A 22,871-nucleotide genomic window follows, 5' to 3' on the forward strand; every position below is an offset into this window, starting at 1 on the left:
TGACGCAATTCCAGGCTTGGCGGACAAATGGGTGCCGGGTAGCGGTCCCCATGGAGATGGCTGAGCTAGGGGGCGGAGACCTCTCAGCGAGGTCGCGCGCCTCTCCGCCCATCGGACGACAACGACCAATGAAACGTGGGGGTCGCTCGCGCGGCAGCTGCGTCACGTTGGGCACGCCGGAAGCTCTCCGGTGCCGGGAGCGGAGGCCGGCCTCGCTCTGTAAGGTGAGTTCCCCGGCGGCTTTGGCGCGGAGATTCCTTCCTCCGGGGGTGGTTACGGTGTTTCACTTCCGCGGATTTTAGCGAGGCCTTAACTGCGCGGAGGGCCGCAACAGGCCTAGGTAGCGTCGCCCCGGGGGAAAACGGGGCGCTGCTTTGCTGGGTCTGAGGCGGCGGCGGGAACACAGCTCAGCCTCCGGAACCTCCCTCCCCGCCTCCCCGCCTCCGGACGAAATACGGACGAAAAGCTCCCACGGAATTTTGATTCACCAAGTGACCTTGAGCTCAGGGTGGACGCGTACCGTGTAGTTCTGGCTGCACCCGGCAATTCAAGTACACCCCCACATCTCCCTCACCACATGTTGTCTTCATTTGTGCTAGATTATGTTGTCGAAAGGACCAAGCAGGTTCTGTTGGGCAGGTTGAGTTCTAGTCCTGTGTTTGCCAAGCATCTAAACTTATTAACTACAGTTAGGTATTGCACTAAATGTAATTCTTCCATCAACCCTGAGAGTTTAGATGTTATTCCGCATTATTAATCTTTGAGATACAGAGTCAAGTATCTTGACCAAAATCACACACTAGGCAATGAAGAGCCTGTCTGTTCCCACAGTCTGGGAAAAAATAACTTACGTGAATCACAGTTTTTTTTTTTAAAGTGGTATCAGCATGCAGAGTTATGATTACGAGGTCTTTATGTACCTTGAAGCGGTAGGCATGTATGTAAAAGGTGGTTTGTCTTGAAAGCAGCGCTCGTTCCTGTTTTGGTAAAACGGGATTTCACGGGGGTATTGCTGCATCACTAGGCATTTATTCTTATCTTGATAGAGAAGGAATGCAGTGAAAAAGCATCGCTGAGAAGCAGATCGGGGCTCAGAAGGTGATGGTTGCGAACTAGCTCTGGGAGCTGGATATTTACATTCTTTGCGCCTTATAACCTCTTCTGACCAAAAAAGGATTGGGTTAAAGGTGATTTACAAGATTCCTTTCAGATCTGACATTCTACTTTTGCATGGAAATTGTGAGTTTTACTCGGTTCAGCAATCACATGTACCGTATTGAGGTTTGCATGAAGTTACCTATTTTGTACACACCGAAGTTCCACCTGATTTAGCCCTTTTATGGCTTGAAAACCTGAGATCAGAGAAGTCTGGGAGAAAATTTAGAACTACATTAAAGGGGTTTATAGGAGATTATTTCAGAGGCTTCACAAACGTTCCATTTTGCCTAATTGGAGATCTACACAGCAGTTAACATTTGTTAAACATTTGTTAAACCTGTGGATGCTTAACTGGGATGATTCTGCTCAGAGCAAAGGAGAAATTCCAGCAAAGTCCACACAGCTCAGTGGCTGCACCCTGTATTTTTGTAGACAAGGATACTTTCCAAGTAGCCTCTTGGAGAGAGGAGGACAGGGGAGAGAGTCCAGTGTCTGTTCTGTGGCCCCAGTGATCATTTTGAGGTTGGGGACCATCTTTAGTTCCTCAGTGCTTCTGAGCATAAGAACCTACAAAAAAAAAGTGAGCCGTTTTTGAATGTACAGAAATGAGAGCAGTCATAATTTGGTTTATGGAAATATAAATTGATAGACCTTTTGAAAGCACTTTGGATCTGTCAAAAACAATTTGCTGGGTAATCTTAAAATCTGAGGTTAGTAATCCTTTGGTTACAGGAGTTGATGGATAATTTTTCGTTGTAATTTTTCAGCTTTTCTCAGTATTACCTAAAATGGAAAAACGAAAATGAATGAACCAGTTATTAATAGTAATTGACCCTGTGTTCCAGACCCTGTACCAGATGGTTTACATCCATTATGTCATTAAAATGGCCCAATGAAGTGTAAGTATCAGTGGGAAACTTGTGGTTTAAGGGCTGAGGTTTACGAACTCGCCCAAAGGGGCAACGCTGGTAAGTGGCAGTAAGCTGTGATGAGAACTCAGGCCTGTCTGACCCGGAAATGAGGCTCTTAATTAGCTTGTATGCCACCTGTGACATGATGGTGCTGGAAGCAAAGCTAGATTCGATTGGCAGCACCTGGGGCTCTGTCCGGCACCCCGCAGACGCTGAGATTCTCCGCTAGAGCAGTGCTGGTTCCCTTGCGACCTAGATTTGGGGGTTGCCTCGACCTTCCATCCTACTTTCACCCTGCCAGTCTGTTGCTACGCTTTGTCTGGCCACAGGTAGTTCCCTGTGTTGTTCTGCCAGTCTGAGTTCATACTGTGCTGATTAAAGTGAAACCCTAGCCAAGCCTGTGAGGCATGATTTTATGCCACCCAGCTTTTTAAAATAAAACATTACAGCGACTACTCAACTTCACATTTGCTCCTAGAAGGGAATAGAAACATTTTATAATGAGACATTTTGGGCTCTGAGAGCATAACAAAAGCAGATTTACTTGTTGCTGTACAGTCATTTGAGTTCACAAGTTAATGGTTTAAAAATAATGTTTTTTAATCATAACACTGCTGATTTGGAAAATAATACTGACCAGGATTCTTAGTATAAGATTGAATTTAGAACTAGGTCATAATTATGTGATAGCAGCTGTATTTTCTGAGTGCTGTTTATTTGTTTGTTTATGTTTTTAACGGCGGTACTGGGAAATGAACCCAGGACCTCGTGCATGCTAAACATGGGCTCCACCTCTGAGCTGTTCCCCTCCTTCCGCCCGGTGCTGTATTCTGTCAGGCTGAACAGTTGTTTACGGCAACATCAGACCACTGCCTTTCTGGATTGCTGGGCGGGGATAACTTATTTGGGTTGGTTTTGAGTAACGCTCTTGCCTGCCAGGTACTTGCACAGACATTTATTCCTCTCAGCAGTCCAGTGAGGTGGTGTTGGCATCTCATCTCCATTTGCAGATAATAAGAGGTGACCCAAGGTCAACAAGCAAAAGGGTGTCAGATCTGAGCCCAGTTCCGCTGATTCTATGCCAGGCGCTCTGTAATAACTTGTATTCCACTCGAGTTCCCTTATCAAATGCAAGGAGCCCCTTTGCTTCCTCAGTGGCACCTAGGATTCTAAATCAGAGGGCGTGGTGCTAGTTCTGTGAGTTTATTTCAATGCATTAGTGCTCTTGGAGGTTTTTCTTTCTCTCATTGCTTTCTCATGCCTCATCCAGTCCCTCAGCAAGTCGTAGGACTCTCATCCCAGAATGTGCTCCATGTCCATCAACTTCTGCTGTTTCAGAGTTTTATCCTGTCTAGTCCTAGACTGGAGCCTTCTAACTGAATTTCCTGCTTCGACCCTTGCCCCGCTGCAATCTAGTCTTTATGAAGGATCTTTTAATGTAAATTGAATGACATCCCTCTCCTGGTTTATTCAAACCCCTCGGTTGCTTCCCGTGGCCCTTAGGAAAAAGTCCACACCCTTCCCAGGGCCTGATGTGACCTGGCACGTGTCTGCCTGCTCCACCCCATCTCCTGTCCCTCTCCCCAGCTCACTGCTGTCCGGTCACACTGGCCTTGCTTCCTGTAACACACCAGGCTTGTTTCTGTGATGGGGCCTGCTTGGCAGCCTCTCAGCTCAGATGTCTCTTGAGAGAGACCTTTCCTGATACTCCCCCACTTACCCCACCCATCTTACTTCCTTCCTCACGCTCATGGTAGCCTGTAATTGTCTTGTTCATTCTCTGTTTATTATCTGTTGTGCACATTGTGGTAAAAACTTCATAATGACAGGGCCTTGTGTCTGGTTCTTTATTGGGTCTCCACAGCCTAAAATAGTGCCTGGCACCCCAGTAAGTGTTAATTAATTTGAATGTACTTATTGAATAGAAACTAGTAGAGTTCATTTTAAATCTTAAATTTAAGCTGTTGCTTCCGGTAATTTAACTCCTTAAATGGACAGAGGTTTTATTTAGCATTTATGATACTTTTCTCTTTCAGAAAAAAAAATTTGGTGAGTTAAGGCCCATGGGGATACAGACATTGATAGAATATTCTTTTTTGTCTGGTTTTGAAAATTACTTAATATATATAACTTTTTTACAGTTAATTAATACTTACATGGAATGTATTAAACCAGTGGACATACTTCAAAATATGGGAAGGTTTTTTTTTTTAATACCTTATTGCTTTGGAAGGCACTTTGAACACAATTTGATAAAAAATACCCTTTATTTACCAATAGGTGTCACTCTTGGTCGTGGTTACTCTCATTAAAAAACAAGATTTTAGAATTTTAAAGAGAACAGCTTTTAAGAATTACTGTTTCTTTGTATACCAGTTCAGCTGAGCAGTAGACCATTCAAACAGCATGATCACTAAAAGATGTGTCTTATAAGAGGACAGTTTATTTTAGCAATACTTGTCCAAAACACTGAGCAGAATAGCATGTCCATATTTAACTCTACATCAGTTAAACAGTATCAGGGAAATGACACATAACTGTCCTTCCGGCACTTGGTCTGGCTTTCATGGAGTGGGTAGCCTGAGTAAGCAGCAGGCGTTAAAGACAGGCCAAGGAAGACGAGAACGAGACGCAGCAAGAGAAACAACCAGACAGAAAAGCAGAAACCCGAGGAGGAGGAATGGATGGCAGAGGCTCACTGAGAGCAGGCTGGCTGTAAGTGGTGCTGGCTGATTACAGCGAGCCTGTCCTTTTGCAGCTAAGAGACAGCGGTGCCTTTCAACAGTTTCCCAGAATATTGTTCTTATATGTCGTCTCTGTCATTGCAGGAATTTTGTGGGAGTGTCACTGTATGGAAACACTGTTCCAGCCGGGGTGTCTCCAAAGGGCTCAGTGTAATTCCAGGACCAGAATATTGCCAGCCAGCCAGCCAGCCCTACGTTTAATGACTCCTAAATGCTCTTGGGCTTCTAAAGTAAGTTTCGCCTTCTTTCTTCCAGTGATTGACGTACCATTTTTAGTTTAGCACATTCAAAGGAGAGAAACTGCATTTAGTAGTCTTACGTGGGGTGAAAGAGGCCTTATGCTGCTTTCATTGACCGGGGAGAAAGGCAGCCGGTAGCATGTTCATCCACACCAAGGCTGCGTCATACTCTGGCAGGAAATAGATTTATTTCTCCCCTGAATGGAGGCACTGGGGATCGAACCCAGGACCCTGTGCGTGCCGAGCACGTGCTCTACCACTGATCTATTATACCCCAACCCCTCTAGATCTTATCTAAAGACTAGTATGGAGCCTTTTTTTATATGATTTGGCTGTAACTGAATAAATTGCATATAACTTATATCACTACTTGATTTATTTACCTTTATTTATTTCCTGCCTCTGTCTTCTAAAATGTAAGCTCCCCGAGGTCTTTGCCTGGTTCATGTCTGTATCCCCAGGGCGTGCCACGTGATGGGCTGTTAATAAATATATGTCCAATGAAGGACTAAATTCACAATTGTGGAGGAGGAATGTCAGCACACTGCGCGTGAATCTCTTCTAACGCTAGATTTTTTACAATGAGTTTATATGGTACCTTTCAAAGGTCTCAGAAACTGGAGTGTTCGCACATTTTCATTTATGGTCAAGCCGACTAAGATAGGGAAAGGCAGATGTACAAGGCAATATAACATGTTAAAAGAGGCCATCTCAAGGGGGAGGGTATAGCTCAAGTGGCAGAGCGCGTGCCTAGCGTGCACGAGGTGGTCCTGGGTTCAGTCCCCACTGCCTCCTCTGAAAATAAATACACTTGATTATCTCCCCACCTCTGGCCAAAATAAGAAATAATTAAATAATAAATAATTTTTTTTTAAAGAGGCCACCTCAGGCAAAGAAATGTTTCAAAAACTGGCTGAGGAAAACAGAACTACAGGAGGCAGAAATGTGTTATCCCACTCCCAATCAGTACTTTTCCTGATAGGCCAGTAGTTTTTGGAATTTGAAATATTGGAGAATCTTTTGGCTTATTTTTTTTTAATTTGTTATTGAAGTGTAACATACAGACAGAAGTACATAAATCCTAAGAAGACAGATCAATTACATTTTTTTAAGGCTTAATTTGTTTAGAGCAGTTTTAGGTTCACAGCAAAGTTGAGGGGTAGAGTACAGAGGTTTCCCGTACACTCCCCACCCCGACACGTGCACAGCCTACCCCGTCACCCTATCCCCAAGGGTGGGATGTTTGTTACAGTTGATGGACCTGTACTGACACATCATAATCAGCCAGAGTCTAACGCCATGACTCACTCCTGGTGTTGTATGTTCTGTGGATTTGGACAGATGTATAGTGACACGTAGTATCATACAGAGTATTTTACTACCCTGAAACTCCTCTGTGTTTTGATGAAGTTTTTTCAAAATGAGAATACCCATGCAGTCAGCATTCAGATTCAGAAACAACACTGTCACTACCACCTTGCCAGTGGGAACTGCTAACTTGATTTCTAGCTTCATATATTAATTTTTTTTCTGCTTTTGTAGTTTCTGTGACTAGGCTCAGAGAATATGTGCTTTTTTGAGTCTGGCTTCTTCCATTCTTTCCATTTAATGTGATGTTTGTGATACTCATCTGTGTTACTGCATGTAGTTGGAGTCTGTTTATCCTTATTGCTGTGAACCTCAGGAAATCTGTCTGCACCTTGTGCGTTGTCTAACAAGGAACACTGAAGACTTAGGTGGTACTCTGGGGAGAATATAATTACTAGGCAGTTATAAAATCACTCTTCTCTAATAGCATAAGATTAGTCATATGAATTTGGTCTGAGATGTTGGAAACTAATAAAGACCATGAACATTTGACAGCACCAATAATTACACATGTGTGTTCTGTGGCAACCCAGCGAATCAACTCTAGTAGCACAAGCTTTCTCAGGGTGAAACCAGGCCCTTCATTGTTTTGCTGTTAGATCAGCTCATAACAGCACCAGCAAAAGTCCAGACTCTTCTTCACTGTCCCCTGAGGTAGTCTGATTTTTCCCTACTTTTGCTTCATATGTTTTCACTTTGAATCTCATGTTTCCCAGGAAGCGCCATGGCCTGTACCGCTGTCATGATTCCTGGGTGGCTGCGGGGCTGTGCCGGGGCCATCTGCACGCAGGCTGCTTCGTGGAGATCGCCGCCCAGCGCTGTGCGCCACCTCACCCTCAGCAGGTGAGCTGTCAGCCGTCAGTGTCATTGGAGGTTGATTTTCAGAGACCTGACCTGCCGGTGGTTGTGGGAGGCATCGCGTAGCACCTTGCTTGCCTGGGCATGCCCCTGGAGATCGTTAAGCTTTAGTTAGATGTGCTGATTGTCTTCGGCTGTTTTCTGGGACCTATAATGCCAAATTGTATTTGGGATAGTCACGATAATTACTAATTAATTAATTTTATGAGGACAATACTTAATAACCTAATTTTACTTTCCGTTAAAGCATGATGAAATCCAGAAGGAAAACTGACCACTTGGAGAGAACTGCAGATGTCGTTCGACGGGAGGTGGGTATCTGGGGCCGGGGCAGGGTCTCCGCGGCTGGCGGTTTGCCCGCAGCGAGGACTCGCTTTCAGAGAGGGATTACGCGAGCTTGAGCCCTTCAGAGGACAGTCAGGGAAAGTTTGTTATTTTTCTCTTCAGAGCTTTTCTGAACGGGGCATGTGACAACTGATTTGAAAAGATGACAGTACAATACGCCAGTTTTTCCCTCTAACTTGGAGTGAATGAATGCATTTCTGATGATGGACGTGTGGCAGCAGTTGAGGGGACAGTCCACAGGTGTAATATTTAGGGTTGTATTTTAGATGCAGGACTTCTGGTAGAGCCTGCAGTTTATGAGTAGCTTACTTTTCCTTTTTTTTTTCTTTTTTCTTTTTTCTTTTTTCCTGGCACCATGTCTCAAAGTCCTTGTTCCCATCCCTACTTTCGAACAACTTCTTGTTTCATCAAGGGAGAGAGCACTGACATCTGAGAGAGGAAGGTGGGGCGAGCCCTTGGTGCCCTTCCCCAGTGGAAAAATGTGCAGATTTTTCCCACCACGTTCAGACCATCCGTAGAAAGGCTAACCCACCTCCTGAAGGGGTCCAGGGCTGGGAAAGGAAGGATCCTCACCCTTCAGCTCAGTGAGTAACCCCATTTTCTTTTAAAAACATAAATTGGATATTTGATTTTGCTTTTTGAGTGATTCTTCACAAATTTGGGTATATTTAGCTTAGTGTTGTAAGTGTATTTAAACTAACAGTGAAAAAACTGTATTTCACTAAAAGAAGGGATTAAGCACTTCTGTGAGCACTCTCAGAAGTTGTATTGTGGCAGCAGTTTAGTTTTTAGCATTGACAAGCAGAATATACTTTAAAAGTATATTACTTAGGTCCCGCTTTTCGAGCTAATGCTACTTTCAGAACACTGCTTTAGGACCAAGAGTGGTGTGTTTGTGTATTCAGCATCAAGCCAGTGCGTTTTTGCGGCATCTGTGTAAAATTACTTTAGCATAATAGATTTATGGGTGTATGGGAAACTATACTTTCCCCACTGATGATAAATCTGAAAATGCTTTTTTCCGGTTTGTTCAACACACAAAAATGCTCATTTTGTAAATGTGAGATTTGTTAGGATTTCTTTTTAAAAGTGAAACCTTTCTGGTTTTGAAGAAAAAGCAGTTTATTTAGTAGGCTTGGTCTGGACTCTTTTCTGTTGTATTTTGAGATAGGTAGAATTAGAGTTGGGTTTGGCAAACTTACCATAAAAGGTCAGATAGTGAGTATTTTAGGCTTCAAGGGCCATGCTTAGTTACAGCTATAAAACTGCCTTGGTAGTGTGAAAATAGCCCTGGACACCATGTAAACAAAGAGGTGTGGCTGTTTTCCAATAAAATGGTATTTACCGGAACACCCAGGTTTGGCTTGTTTGCCAATCCCAAATTAGAGCTGCATTTCAGAATTTTACAGGACAAAATTATTGAGCCTTTTGGGGAGTTATTTTGAGCCAAGTTTAAGACAACTACAGAGAAAGTTAACATAAGATCTAATAATGTGATTGTGTTACCGAACTCAGATCCCGCTGCTTGACGTTCAAAAATCAACACTCAAGAGAGGCCAGTGTTAGTAGAAAGGAAAGTTGCTTTTAATCAGAATGCTGGCGATCTGGGGAGATGATGGACTCAGTGTCTGCAAAAACTGACTTTTAAGAGTTTGCTCATCCTCGAAAGTTTTTAAAGGGAAAAGGGATCTCAATTAATCATTGAGGTGAGAGGTGGGGGTCAGAGTTGTCACCCTTCCCCACTGCATGCAGGCTTGTCGACTTCTTGTGATCTTTTCTCTAGAAGATATCTTATTCACAGAGTTTGTTCTCAAGATACTAAGAGGGAAGTTAGGGAAGAGACCCGGACATCTGCTAATAATTTATTCGTCGTTCCTACTTCTTTGATCCAGGAAAGAACCAACGGGTTAGGCAAGGTATTGTGTGATCAAGTTTTGAGAGGTGTGCTTGGGCCGGAAGTGACTAGAGTATGGGGGCACCTGGCTTAAGGTTAGTGACCAGACAACAGGAGTCTCCTGCGGAGAGCTCTTTCCTGCCTAAAGCTGATCAGAGCATCATTCTGTTTCTGTGGGGTCATGGGCAGAGGTCTGTCTTCTGTGACTTCTTCATGCTGACGGAGGGTACCATGTTCTCAGAGTGGAAGAGGGTCTGTAGCATCTCTTTGCTGACAGTTGTAGTTGTCCATTTACATATAGGAGCAGAAAAAGCTACAATTACTTTGATGCCCATACAGATCATTATGAGCAATAGTGGTAATCCGATTATGTTAAGGCCAGTTCTTGGACTTGTGCTGGCCACAGATTCGGTCCTGCTCAAGATGGAACAGCTTACTTCGGGGCTTCAGTCTGGTCATCGTGCAGTTGGCTTTTCCCTCTGGTGGCAGTTACAGTGTCTGTAAAACGACTCAGGAATGTGCATCGGACACTGAGTCATTAGCTGTTTGAGCCTGCTCTTTTGTGGCTCGTGGAGGCCTGAGAGACTTTACCTTTTCTACAAACAAGAGGCAGGGTTGGGAGGATGCCCGCAGGGTCCTGTTTGGTTCCAGTTTCCCTTTTTTCTTTGATACTTCTCAATCCTGAGGAGGAACAGGCGCAGAACACAAAAAGGAATAAAGTTTCAGGTAGAGAGTTTGATCATAAGCTTGACAGAGGAACCCACAGGGTCCTGCATGGTTTCACCAGCAGACACTGCTTTGAGAATGGCTGGTGGTGTCCTGAGTCTGACACAGCTCTGAAAACTCAAGTTCTCAACAATACAGAAACATGTCAGAAACCACACACCACAGTGGCCTCAGAGGTCTGAACCACAGCTACTCCATTTCTGACTTTCAAGTGCATGCGCCTTCTCAAGGCCAAAGCAGGTGTACAATGCCTGTTCAAAAGGCCATAAAGCAGGCCACTTTGGTCAGTAAAGTTTACGTCAAACCATGCATAAGCCAGCATGACTGCCGCATACCTCAACATGTGCAAGTTTCCCCATCATTTCTCCTTTTGATTGCAAATCTTTCAGTAGAAAGCATTGGTGAGCAAAATATTCATCCCTCGAAGCTGAGGTGGCAGCTCCTGCTCCAGGTCCAGATCACGTCCCTCGGTGCCAGGCCTCCTTTATACTTTCCTAGTTATCCACGTTGGGGGAAGATTCATCAGGTACTGTGAACAGGCTAAGAGAGAGGTATGTTAACAGAGAAATACTTCATAGGCCATGCATTTTACCACTTAAACACAATTGTCACACAAGCATTGTACATGTGCTCTAGCAATAGACTTATAATAAAAGGCAAAAAGTTTACGCATCATGAGTAGTTACCCTCTGTGACAACTCTGTAGAGAGTTCTCTTTCTGTCCTAAACATTGGGGGCAACAATGTGGTTGAAAGTAAAACAGTAACTTTCAATGTTGATAGAGAGACAGACATTTGGTAAACAGTTGAATTAGATTATGATAGGTCTTACAGGCCTGGTCCAGACTCCTGGGCCAGCTGTCCACCACTGTTGTCTTTTCCTTCTGATGCTGCTGTTAATGTCATTTGGGGGCGCAGTCCCTTCTGTAGGCCAGTCCAATGCAGAGGCCCTTCTCAAGTGGGAAATTTGAATCCAAGAGTCCGTGTCATTCAGTTTCATTGCACATGGGCTAGTTAAGAATATCTGATAAAGGTCCTTTTATCTAGGTTGGAGGCAGCCCTTTAAGTGATGCTCCTTCTGTATGTATAATTCTCTGACTACGGGTCATGGGGCGTCTGATTTTCATCGAAACGTAGACTGCTGTGATAAGCTTCAGAAACAAAGTCAGAGTTCCAGACTCTACAGTGAATAACGAAACAACAAAGAGCCATCTGGAGAGTGAGTCTTAGGCAGCAAATAGTGACCTCAATTAACAAAACTAGAATTTAACTTCCATTAAAATATAGCCCTTTTCTCTCTAAAATTACCCTCATTTTTCCCAAAAATAGGTAAATTAAAATTAGTTTGTTTGCAAAATGAGTGTGGTTAATTGATTATTTAGGCTCTTTTATGGCTATGCTGGAACCTTTCATAAGGAATCTCAGACAAATTTTAAAAGGCCTTTAGGAGGGAGAGGGTATATAGCTCAGTGGCAGAGCACATGCTTAGCATGCACAAGGTTCAGGATTCAATCCCCCGCACCTCCATTTAAAAAAAAAATTAAAAAGAAAAAGGGCCTTGAGGAAAGCCATACGAAAGGCTGGTCACAGATTTCATCCTACAAACTTGGATGAATCCCTCCTTTTTTGAGGTTCCCAAAATGCATTGAGATTTTTGCAGTTGTCAAGAGGCAGCCTTTCATATTTACTGATACAGCTGCTTGGAACCTAGGAGTGTCCAACTTCTGGAGGGATCGGATAGAGAGAAAAATGCTTCAATTCTACTTAACAAAGCATAATATGCCAGGTTATTATAAATCATCATTAGCGTAAGGGGAAAGGTTTCCCCATATCTGGAAAACAGATTAAAAGCCACTAATATTTCACAGAAAAAATTATAGCCGTATTTATAAATTTACTCAATCCTATGTAATTAATCCTTTTTGCTAAGTTTTATGAAATCAGAGTTTCTATTAGACTTTTTAAAAATTTCTAACCCAGTTTAGCAGTATAATTTAAAAGAAACCTGTACTTTCTGTGAAAGTCCTTTCTGTGAATCTTGAAGATGAAGCAGTTGTGCAGAGCATAGCTTAACTGTCTATGAATGAATGACAAAGGGCTTAAAAAGACAAGGTTAGAAATCGAATTATGATGTATTTAACAAAGAATCTTAACGAAGTTGTGACATACAATATTTTAACATAACAACTAAAATTAAGACTGACAACATACTAGGACATATCCAAACTTCAGAAACTTACAGTTTTTAGAATATTTATATTAATAGCATGCATCTGTACCATACAATCTGAGGAGGCTTATTCATTTGATAATACTTTCCATGTAATTTAACTTACCAAACAATCCTAGTTAAATATTTCTCTCTGAGATGCCTTAGGGGCCCTCTGAAGCATTTTTAAATTAGCTGGAGGTGAAGAGAACTTTAATTAAAACTTGATAGTAAGTTTGTCAGAAACATCAGAAAGCTTCAAAACACTTAGTTAGATAGGATCATAAGTCACTGAAAAAACATTTACTCACTTAACCAGAAAGATTTCAAACGTACTTACAGTTCACTTAAAGACATGGAAACTCACATAGTCTGTTAGCAAAAGCAGTACTCCCTTCCCTTTCACTACTTTAAATATATCGTGCCACTCCCTTCTGGCCTGTAGATTTTCTGTTGAAAAATCAGCTGATAACCTTACAGGAGCTCCCTTGTATGTTATTTGTTGCCTTTCTCCTTCTAATTTTAATAATTTCTCCTTATCTTTAGTTTTTGTTAATTTGATTGCTATATGCCTTGGTGTGTTCCTCTTTGGGTTGATCCTGTGTGGGACTCTGTGCTTCCTGGACTTGGGTGATTGTTTCCTTTCCTAAGTTAGGAAAGTTTTCGGTTATTATCTCTTTAAAATTTTTCTCAAGTCCTTTCTCTCTCTTTTCTCTTTTTGGGACCCCTATAATGCAAATATTAGTGCACTTCACATTGTCCCAGAGTTCTCTTAAACTATCCTCATTTCTTTTCATTCTTTTTTCTTTTCTCTCTTCTACAGTAGTGATTTCCACTAATCTGTCTTCTAGCTCATTGACCCATTCTTCTGCCTCATTTAGTCTGTTCTTGGTTCCTTCTGGTTTGTTATTCATTTCAGTGATTTTATTCTTCAACTCTGTTTGAGTATTCTTTATATTTTCCAACTCTGCTAAAAACTTCACTCTGTGCATCTATAATCCCCTTGCGTTCTCTGAACATCTTCACCATCATTACTTTAAACTCTTTCTCAGAAAAATGGCCTATCTCCTCATCACTTATTTCTTTTTCTGGGATTTTATCTTGTGCCTTGGCCTGGGAGATATTCCTCTGCCGCCTCATATTGTCTATCTTTCTATTTGTATTTTTAGGTAGGTTAGTTATGTGTCTCGACCTTGGAGAGGTGGCTCTCTGTGGGAGACGTCCTGTGTGTCCCGGCAGTACTCTCCTCTCGTCACCCAAGGGCTAGAGTCCAGCTGGTCCTAATGTGGAGTCTGGCCTGTGTTTGTGGATTCCTCCACAGCCTTTGGGATTGTTGTTTTCTTATTTCTGGTATCTTCCCCTGGTGAATGAGGCTGGAGTAGAGGCTTATGCATGTTTGCTGGCAGGAGGAGCTGGTGCCTGCCCACTGCTGGGTGAAGCTTGGTCCTGGCCCTCTGGTGGGTAGGGCCTTCACCATCCCCCACTGTGTGCAGGCTAGTTGACTGACTTCTTTTCATCTTTCCTTAGACTCCGTCTTGTTCACACAGTCTGTTCTTGTGGTTACTGAAGGGGAAGTTGGGGAAGAGACCTGGTCATGTTTTAATTACTCATTCATCATTTGATCCAGGAAAGAGCCACCAGGTTAGGCAAGGTGTTGTGTGATCAAGATTTGAAAGGTGTGTTTGGGCCAGAGGTGACTTGAGCATGGGGGCACCTGGTTTAAGGTTAGTGACCAGACAAAAGGGGCCTCCTGCAGAGAGCTCTTTCCTGCCTAAAGCAGCTTCCAGTTGAACAGTTGGGAATTTAATTGCCCGTAAGTCAGAATTCCAGGATGATACCAGCCATGATGTTACCTTGGCAGGGATTTTCCATTTGCAGCCCTTCTCCTCTTCTGTTTCTCATTCCACGCTCCACCACAGGGAGTGAGAGCTGGGAGCTGTGGGGTGCTGGATAAAGCTGAGTAGTGTCTGGGGCCACAACCTCCACAGTGTCAGGTCGTCAGGGGCCACCCAACTCCCTCCGAGGGCGGCTCCCAGCTGTAAAGCAGGAGCTCAGCGTGGGCCTGTCGGAATGACCGGCACCTCGGGTCAGGCCGCAGCAGCCCTGGACCACCCTCGTAGTCTCATCCAGCCCTCCTGCCTTTATTTTGCACAGTGGGTATGTGTCACCCAGCTCCCCACGTGGCATTTGGTCTTCTGTTGCAGCCCAAGGATAGGGTGGCATGTGCCTGTTACACCAGAGGGAGCAGAGCCAGGCCCGAGGGAAGCTCCAGGTCTCCCGATTCCTAGGCCAGAGGACCCTGCACCCTCCTGGAGCGGGTCGAGAACAGAGCCACCACCCACCCAGAAATGTCCTTTCCTCCTTCAGCCTCGGGTTCCCTCTGGAGAAGTTACTGAATGCCACTTGAGATGTGAATGCCTCTTAGATGGGGCTGCAAGTGTAACCTGTCTGGAGTCCTGCTGATGCTGGGAACGAGCTCTGAATTGAATGACATTTGACTATTTGTGTTCAAGTCCACATATCTTTTTCTTAAACGTCAAGAGTATGCAGCCTGGGTAACCTTAGAAATGTCAAGGTGATAAGAATAGAAATATTGTAACGTGGTAAGGACCATTCCTGCAAGACTGAGGTGTCACTCAGGGAGTCACTCCGTGCTTGGCCCCTGTAGAGGGCTGGCCTGCTGAGCAGGACATACTCTGTTCATCAATTTGATGGGAGAGCTTGGTAACGAAAGACATTTTAAAATTATGGATTCTCATGCATTCCTTTGGAAATATGCCACAAACTAGGCTGGGTCCTGGGGCTGCAGTGTTGAGAACTCATATGAGCCCTGATCTCAGGTGCTCATGGGACTCTGGTCAGAAGAAGCTGATTCCGTGCACCTGATTGATTTTGGAAACACCACTAGTTCTTTTTCAGTTGTACTAGTTTGCTTCTTTTAGAAGCCTGTGCTTTGTCCTGCAGATGCCTTGTGTACATTGCGGCCTTTTGTTTACGAAGCACTCGATTAGGCAGTAGTTGTTACTTGATTCTCACAACCACCCTAGGAGGGGTGTATAGGGATCCTTATCCCCTCTGTACAGACGAGGAAGTGAAGACTCCGGAGATTCAGATCGGATGGCCCTGTTTGCCTGGGGCATTCCTGGCTTATGCTGCTGTTCTGGTATAACTGTCAGCGGCACCCCCTTCACTCTCACGAGTGTCCTGTTTTAAATGATAAATTACATCGTCAGCCTAAGTTTAAAGAGCTTGTTCAAGTAAATGGAGGACTCAGCCCTTGAACTCAGATCTTTGATATCAAATTGGTTTTTCACTCTATGACAGCAAAAGAACATGACATGATTTAGACACGGTTTCATTGAGCAACACAGTGAAGGAAGGTAAATGTCACACAGCCTTATCTCTGTTCCAAGTCAAAACTATTCTTGAGTGTTACTGGGCATAACAAAGTGGGGAGTCACAGCTGACACAGTGATGTCCATGGCTGGGTTCCTGGGGCAGAGACCTTCAGGGATCTTTTGGGTCCCAGAGCTGATGGCTGAGTGCAGGGAGCCTGCCTGGCTTTCGATTTTGCTGAGGCTTGGGTGTGAGTGAAGTGGGCCGCTTGGCTGGAGAACTGGGTCATGTTTGAGGTTTAGCTCATACACTTCTCTGCTCGTCATCACCTATACACTTTGGGAAGATCATACGCTGGAATGGCTTTCAACTTGGGCATTGAGGGGCATGTTTTTAATATGGAGTGTTTGCCAACAGTTGAACGCCTGATTTGCTTTGACCATCCAGAGTCTGATGGTCAGAGCGCCTTTTAAAGATTGTCCAGCCTGGGGTGAGCAGTACTTGGCATCCTAGCCTCACCGCACTGTCAGCTCCACCAGAGGGAGAGTGGTGGGAAGAGACCCTCTAGAGGAGGCAGTGGGGCTGGCAGGGGCCCTGGGCCCAGCCTCCTGGAGAACTCCCGGGGAGGTGCAGTCTGAAGGCCCTGGCAGCTGGCCTCCAGCTCCCTGCTGTGAAGGAGGCCCCCAGAGAGGGAGGCCCTGTGGCCACAGTACCTAGCACAGTGATGACATAACACAGACGCTCGGTGCACGTTTCATTGAGTAGAATAAACAAATGCTAATCCCACTATGGACAAAGAACGTCCCCTGCCATTTCAGTAAACAAAGGGTGTTGGAGCCATCAAGCCCTCAGCCACTGCAGCCGCCCCTCACGGTGCCCCCTGCGGGGACTCAGGGTGGAGAAGAGACTGGCCCTGGATGGTTGAGGTGCACATCAAAGGAGTGATTTCAGTGAGCCCAGACTCTTGCAGCTTCCCATACCTAGAAAAGCGCTAAATTCATTAACTCGAAATGTCTGGTTTTTCTTTAATTAGCAGTCACCTTTTGATGTTCGACTACTTGGGTTTTTTCTTTTTTGCAAAAACTCCTACATACCCTGGCTCCCCCCCTACGTCTTTGGAGCAGTCCCTCAGAGCTCTCTGAAAGGCTGTCGTCCCGGGCTGTATTAAGCCCACCGAATAAAATGTCATTCTCCTTTTAGATTGTGCTTTTTTTTTTAAATCAGTTGACACCACTTCCGTGGCTGATGACGTGTGCGGCCTAAGAGCTGTGGAAAATGAGAACTTGCCTCTCTTGCTGCTGCTTAACTATGCCCAGATCTTAACTTGTTAGCGTCTAAAATGTACAGTGCTTTTCACTGATACCCTTTTGTTCAGTAAATTAAGAGGGTAGGCTCCTTTCCATTTTTCACTTAGGGGTTCCAATCAAATGAAGCGGGTTTTACCTTAAATCCAGCAGACACGTGTTGAGCGCTTGTGGTGGCCTAGCCCCGCCGGGGTGTCGGGAAAGCAGCATGCAGGAGGCAGGTAGAGCCCCTGCCACGCGTGGAGCTTCGTTCTGGGGCAGGTAGACCAGAGACTGTCAGACGGTCTGCGCTCTGAAGGACATAAAACAGGGTCATGGGGGCTATTGCCAATCATCAAGTAACATTTGAGCTGAGACTTGAATAAGGAGAGAAGCCAGCAAGCCACGTGCACCTCATTCCTGGCAGAGGGGCTGGCAGGAGCCCTGGCTTTGGGGCAGGATGGAGCTTGGCATGTTCAGCAGAAGGTGATAGGGTGAGAGGTAGGCAGGGCCCAGGTTGTAGAAACCACTGCAGGCGTGGATGAGGAGTTGGGGCTCTGTCCTAAGGGTGATGGAAGGTTTAAAGCAGGGAAATGACATGTGATGTACATTTTTTTCTAATTTATTTTTAAATTTTTGTTATTGGAGGTACTGGGGATGGAACCTAGGACCTCATGCTCAGCACACCCTCTACCACTGAGCTATCCCCTGCCCTTGTGATGTACATTTATTTTATATGGGTCATCTCTGCTCGGTAGAGCACTGGGCTTTTATTGTGCTTTGACACCAAGTTGGAGGCTACTAACTCAGTCCTAGGATAGGTGATGGGGACTTAGAGCAGGTGAGGAGGGGAAGCAGATCTGAGACAGAGGCGAGGCTGGTGGGATTCACCAATGGGGTGGGGGTTCACAGCCAATGGGAGAAGGATAGGAAACCAAGACTTCTAGCTTGGGGGTTTGAATAATCTAGGTAGATGATGATGGTAGCGCATATTTGCTAAAATGGAGAAGAACCAGTTTGGAGGAAGGGAACAAAGCTCAGTTTCGAAATAATGTGGGGGTAGGAGGTGAATAGAGTTACAGATGAGAGTTTTATCAACTCACATCACTGCTGAATCTGGGTCGTGGGTTTGTGAAGATTCTTGTTATCCTGCTTTTACTAGCTTTGTGTGTGTGTGAAGTTTTCCATAATAAAAAAGAAGAAACTTTGAGAGATGAAAGAGTTCTGTGTTGGACGTGTTGTTTGAAGTGCAAATTGAAATCGGCAGCGGAATGTATGAGATTGGAGTTCACGGCTGGGGATGCAACGCATATGCCGTGTAGGGGTTGGGGGAGGAGGCCCGGGGCTCAGCCGGGGTGGGGGGTCAGCTTGGAGAGGTCAAGCAGAAGAGGCAGGGCCGGCAGGGGAGAGTGAGTGGCCGTGGGGCAGGAGGGCAGTCAGCTGGTGTAGGTGATGCAGGTGGACAAGTACTTTAAGGGGGGAGCAGCTGAATTCTGCCGAGAGGCGTCATCAGATGAGCACAATGGATAGTGGGTGACCAGAACGACCGATTTTAGTATATTGCCAAGAGTGAACATGGCTGGACTGCGTTGGAGAGAGAGTGGGAAATAAGAAAGTGGACCCAGGACTGTATATAATTCTTAAGCTTTTTCTATGGCTGGGAGCAGAAGAACAGGGTGGCAGCTGGCTTAAGGCAGTGGCTTGTTTGATTATTGCATTTTGAAAAGCAGCAGAGCACCATGGTCAAGTGCCTGGATTTGATACCCAACTTTTAGGGCTGTGATGAATTAATGGCTCTGTAGTGCCAGGTCCACGGGGAGCACTGTGTACAGCGTCTGCTGCCACTGTCCCTCCACAGGGAGGCACTTGCTGTGGTCTCATGGAGACAAGAGAACGAGGTGCCAGGGAGAGGATGGTTGCAGGAACAAAGGCGCGAAAGGGCCAGGCAGAGACTCAGCCAGGTGGACAGGTTAGTGTTTGAGGGGATCAGGGAGAGCCCTTTGTCATGCCGGGAGACATTGTGCAGTTGACAGAACTGTGTGGCCCTCCCTTGTCAGTAAATCAGTTCGTAAAACCATTTTCTTTTCATCAGACTCCGACCTGTCAGTCCTGGCAGTCTGCCACAGTTTAAACCACGTCTCTGGGCCTTGGTGTCCTGGTGTGTAGGATGACAACCTCTTCTTGATAGTGACAAATTTTCCTTCAACTATGAAATTCTCTGTGCCCTGTTTTTGTTTTCATGTCGTCCCTGAACCTGACTTGGTTCATATTTTTAAGCCAGCAAACGAATGAATGGGAGTGAACAGAGGAAGCCAGCCAGGTTTCCCACAGAAAGGCCTATTTCCTGGACAGAGACTTTTGCAGCAGCAGCAACATCAAAATACCCTCCATAAACCCAGCTTTTTCAGTCAGTCTGATGGCATTTCCTTTTAGATGCTGACTCCGTCAAAGCGTTAGAAGTGTGTGCTAGTCAAAGTTGGCAGATGTATTGTTATTTTATTGAACAGTAGAAGAGTCTAAATGTTATTTTATGGAAAACTTCATTTCCTGCCATGTGTTTTGACTTAGGACGTGGCTAGTTGAGGTTTCAGTTGTGAAATCTTTTGATCCATTAAGTATGAGAACAAGTACAAATGTTAAAACATACAGTTTCTCCATCATGTTTTGCTTAGTCAACACAAGTAAAGAAGGAATGGCATATAACCAGAGCCACGATTACAGTTGTAAACTATATGAAACTAGCTTCAGAATAAAATAAGGATACGGCCTTCAAAAAGATTTCACTAATGTTTTTAATCCACGTTGCCAGACATCTTTACATAGTGTGCAGTGTTTATATTAATAAAATAAAGTGTTAAGAGGGAGGCATGTCTTTAAAAACAATGAACTGTGCAGGGCTTTTGTGTGACCAGTTTTGCCCAGAGTATTACTCGGACTGTAGCAGCAGGTGTATTGCTGTCTGTACTAATACCAGTAGGCATGAGGCATCTGGGGACACTTTTGGTCATAGAAGCTATCTGAACGAGAACATGACTTTTTCAATGGAAAGTGTAACTCCTTTTCCCTTCTTCATTGAATTTCGTATTTAGACATTGGCACATGATTGGCGATTGCATTTTACGTGGTCTAGCATTTGACTACGAAGCATTTTCACACGTATCAGCTGAAATTCTGTGGGCCTCTCCGCCTTCCCCCACTGATTGGGAATGTCAGTTTCCCCGCTACTAGGTGACTCTGGGATGTGTTTAAAGCTTATACAAGTCTAATTTTTAAAAAATCTGACTGGTAAACTGTTACAAATGAAATAATCTAGCTCATGGCTGTGTTTTTGCGGATGATTATATTGAAAGAAATAACGTCTCTTGATAAAAACAAATGTTTCCTTTTTTTGTAAACCTAAGAAAATGAAAGTAATAGTAATAACATACTGGGCAGTCCCCTGATGACCCTCATTCCTTGTCGTTGTAATAAGATATTTGCAACAGAGTGTGTGGCAGAGAAAAGAAGATCCCTCTTGTACTGAGGGAGTCCCTGCCTTCCTTGACTTCTTCCACAGTTTTGAACGTCTAGATCTTCTGTAGTCGTCTCCCACCTCCTTTTTTTTTTAAACAACAGCGACAACAGCAACAAGCTCCTGAATTTCTACTTGCAGATATTTACTGAGTCTTCTTATGTGTCCGGCCCTGTGCTTGGTGTTGGGAGTTGATCTAGATGTAAACTCTATCCGGTGCCTGACGTCAAGATGTCTGCGGTCTGCTTGTGGAAAAGATACATTCAGGAGTGTTTTAATTTACACTGACTGTGCAGTCTGATAAGACAGGCAGAAACTTTTTATTGGCAGAGTCGAGGGGGCAGAGAGAAGAGGGGTGGTATTCAGGTCTGGGTGGTACTGGGCAGGGCCTGGAGGCCTGGGGAGGAGGCCGACCGGCAGGACTGAGGGCACCCAGGTGCCCACGCCCAGTGACCCAGGCAGGGGGGTTGCGAGGTCAGCGAGTATCAGGTGTCTTTGAGGACCAGTGAGTTGTCCAGTTCTGCTGGTCAACCAGGAGGAGCTCAAGCTGGGGCACATCACAATAGCCTTTCAGCATTTCATTTGTAGTGGAGTGTTAGAGTCCTTGGGGGTTTCTCCGCAGGAGGAACTCTGTAAGGTCGGGACGTTAGGAATATTCACCTGTTGGCTGTTTTGAGAGAGAGATAGGAAGGAGGCAGAAATTCAAGCAGGAAGAACCAAATTCCTGGCTTAGGATGGTGGTGGGTGGGCATGGGGAGGAAAGGCGTGAGCTGAATTCATAGAAGTTGCCCGTGTTGGGGACAGATGCCAGGAAGAGCCAAAGACTGTGTGTGTGCATGTACCAGGTGAACATGGATTTGACTTACTGACTCCAGGGTGGGTCCAGATTTGAAACTCTGGTCGTGGAAAGAGCCAATCTGGGGGCCTGTGATGGCGGGAGTGGCCTTCTCCACCTCTGCACCTCCAGTGCCAGGCTCCAGGCTCAGGAGGTGTTCGTGGCAGGGATGGACGTGCTGGGTTTAGTTATTCACATACATGAGTTTACCCTGGTACAGGACTCGTGGGTGATTAAGGGCCAAGCAGACGTGGGTGTGGATCCTGACTCGGCCATTCCTGAGTGACCTTGAGCAAGTTACTGAATCCTTCAGTTCCCTCATCTGCAGAATGGAGGATGATAACACTGTCTCTTGGGATAGAATGTGGTTATTCATTTTGGCTGAATGAATTATTGCCCATAACTGAGATAAAAGCTTCTGATTCCTTGGCTGTTGTCACAGGGGAGTGTGGCTGTGGGCCCATGATAGGCAGAAAAGTAACAAGTTGGGGTGGAGGGTTAGCAGCTTTGGGGATGCTTGAGGGCCACGCCTGGAGGTGGGAGAGGCAGTGGACCTGAGGCAGTGGAAAGGAAGCTCTCATTTAGGAGGTGGGAAGGGGAGTGGAAAAGGAGGAGGAGGACTAGGTCAGAGAGGCAGGAGGGGACCGGGACAGGGTCAGCTGTCCAGGCAAGGGGATGCTTCAGGATGGAAAGGAAGCAAGAAGCATCAGATTCAGGGCGATCAGGGATTGTGAGGACTGAGACTGGACATAGCGTTTGCTTGTTGGGGAAGATGCCCACCAGCCTTGGAGGAGGTCACAGGAGAGCAGGAGCCAGGTTCGCCATGGGCACAGAGAGCAGCAAGGAGAAAGGGAAGATTCTGCTGGACAGAGACCTATCAGTAGAGCCGAGGGTTAAAGGCAGAATTTCTAAAATACCTCTTAAGTTTGTTCTAGCACAAGAATGGATGGGCTGACTTACAAAGACCGTTTATAGCCCCTGTTGGCATCTGAGATCAGTGCCCTGCGGAGTGCAGCGCGAGGCCCACGAGGCCCTGCATAGCAGCATATGCATAATAAATGAATAAAAGTATAGAGTATAATGTAATAATAAGTACTGACCCATCAATTATAATTAATGCAATAAGATACATAACCAGCAGCATCATACATGCTTTGCATCTAATATTTCATCTGACCTCCCGCCAGCTCGGATCTAGGTGGTGGTCTCCCGTCTCCCAGCAGCGGGGGCTGGGGCCCCAGAGGTGGGACATGGTGGAGCCAGGAGTCAGTGCCGGGCGGTCCAGCCGTGGGGCCCGTGCTGTTCACAGCCATGCTGTGCCGCGTCCTTTTTGCACCTGAATTGTTGAGGATGAGCAGGTGGCATTAGGTATCACATCTGATGAATCAGGAGGTCTGGAGAGGAAGACTGGACAGGGAGGGCAGGCCTGGTGGGACTGATGGAGCTGTGCAGCAG

At 45.3% G+C, this 22,871-nt stretch overlaps 1 protein-coding gene across 2 annotated transcripts in view; it reads left to right on the plus strand.

The window, feature by feature from the left end:
- Positions 1 to 116: 116 nt before the first annotated feature.
- OXNAD1 (oxidoreductase NAD binding domain containing 1) overlaps positions 117 to 22,871 on the plus strand; it is a 50,491-nt gene continuing 27,736 nt past the window's right edge. Inside the window, exons 1-4 of one of the 2 annotated variants that reach the window (XM_015240142.3) lie at positions 117 to 224; positions 4,898 to 5,043; positions 7,137 to 7,263; positions 7,526 to 7,589. In XM_015240142.3, the coding sequence (XP_015095628.1) occupies positions 7,145 to 7,263; positions 7,526 to 7,589 (183 nt within the window). In that variant the 5' untranslated portion in view covers positions 117 to 224; positions 4,898 to 5,043; positions 7,137 to 7,144. Of the gene's footprint in view, positions 225 to 4,355; positions 4,785 to 4,897; positions 5,044 to 7,136; positions 7,264 to 7,525; positions 7,590 to 22,871 lie in introns of those variants that run through there. The other variant, XM_015240144.3, reaches the window with a different exon arrangement.

The sequence above is a fragment of the Vicugna pacos genome, chromosome 1, assembly GCF_048564905.1.
Source record: "Vicugna pacos chromosome 1, VicPac4, whole genome shotgun sequence".
Classification (NCBI taxonomy): Eukaryota; Metazoa; Chordata; class Mammalia; order Artiodactyla; family Camelidae; genus Vicugna; species Vicugna pacos.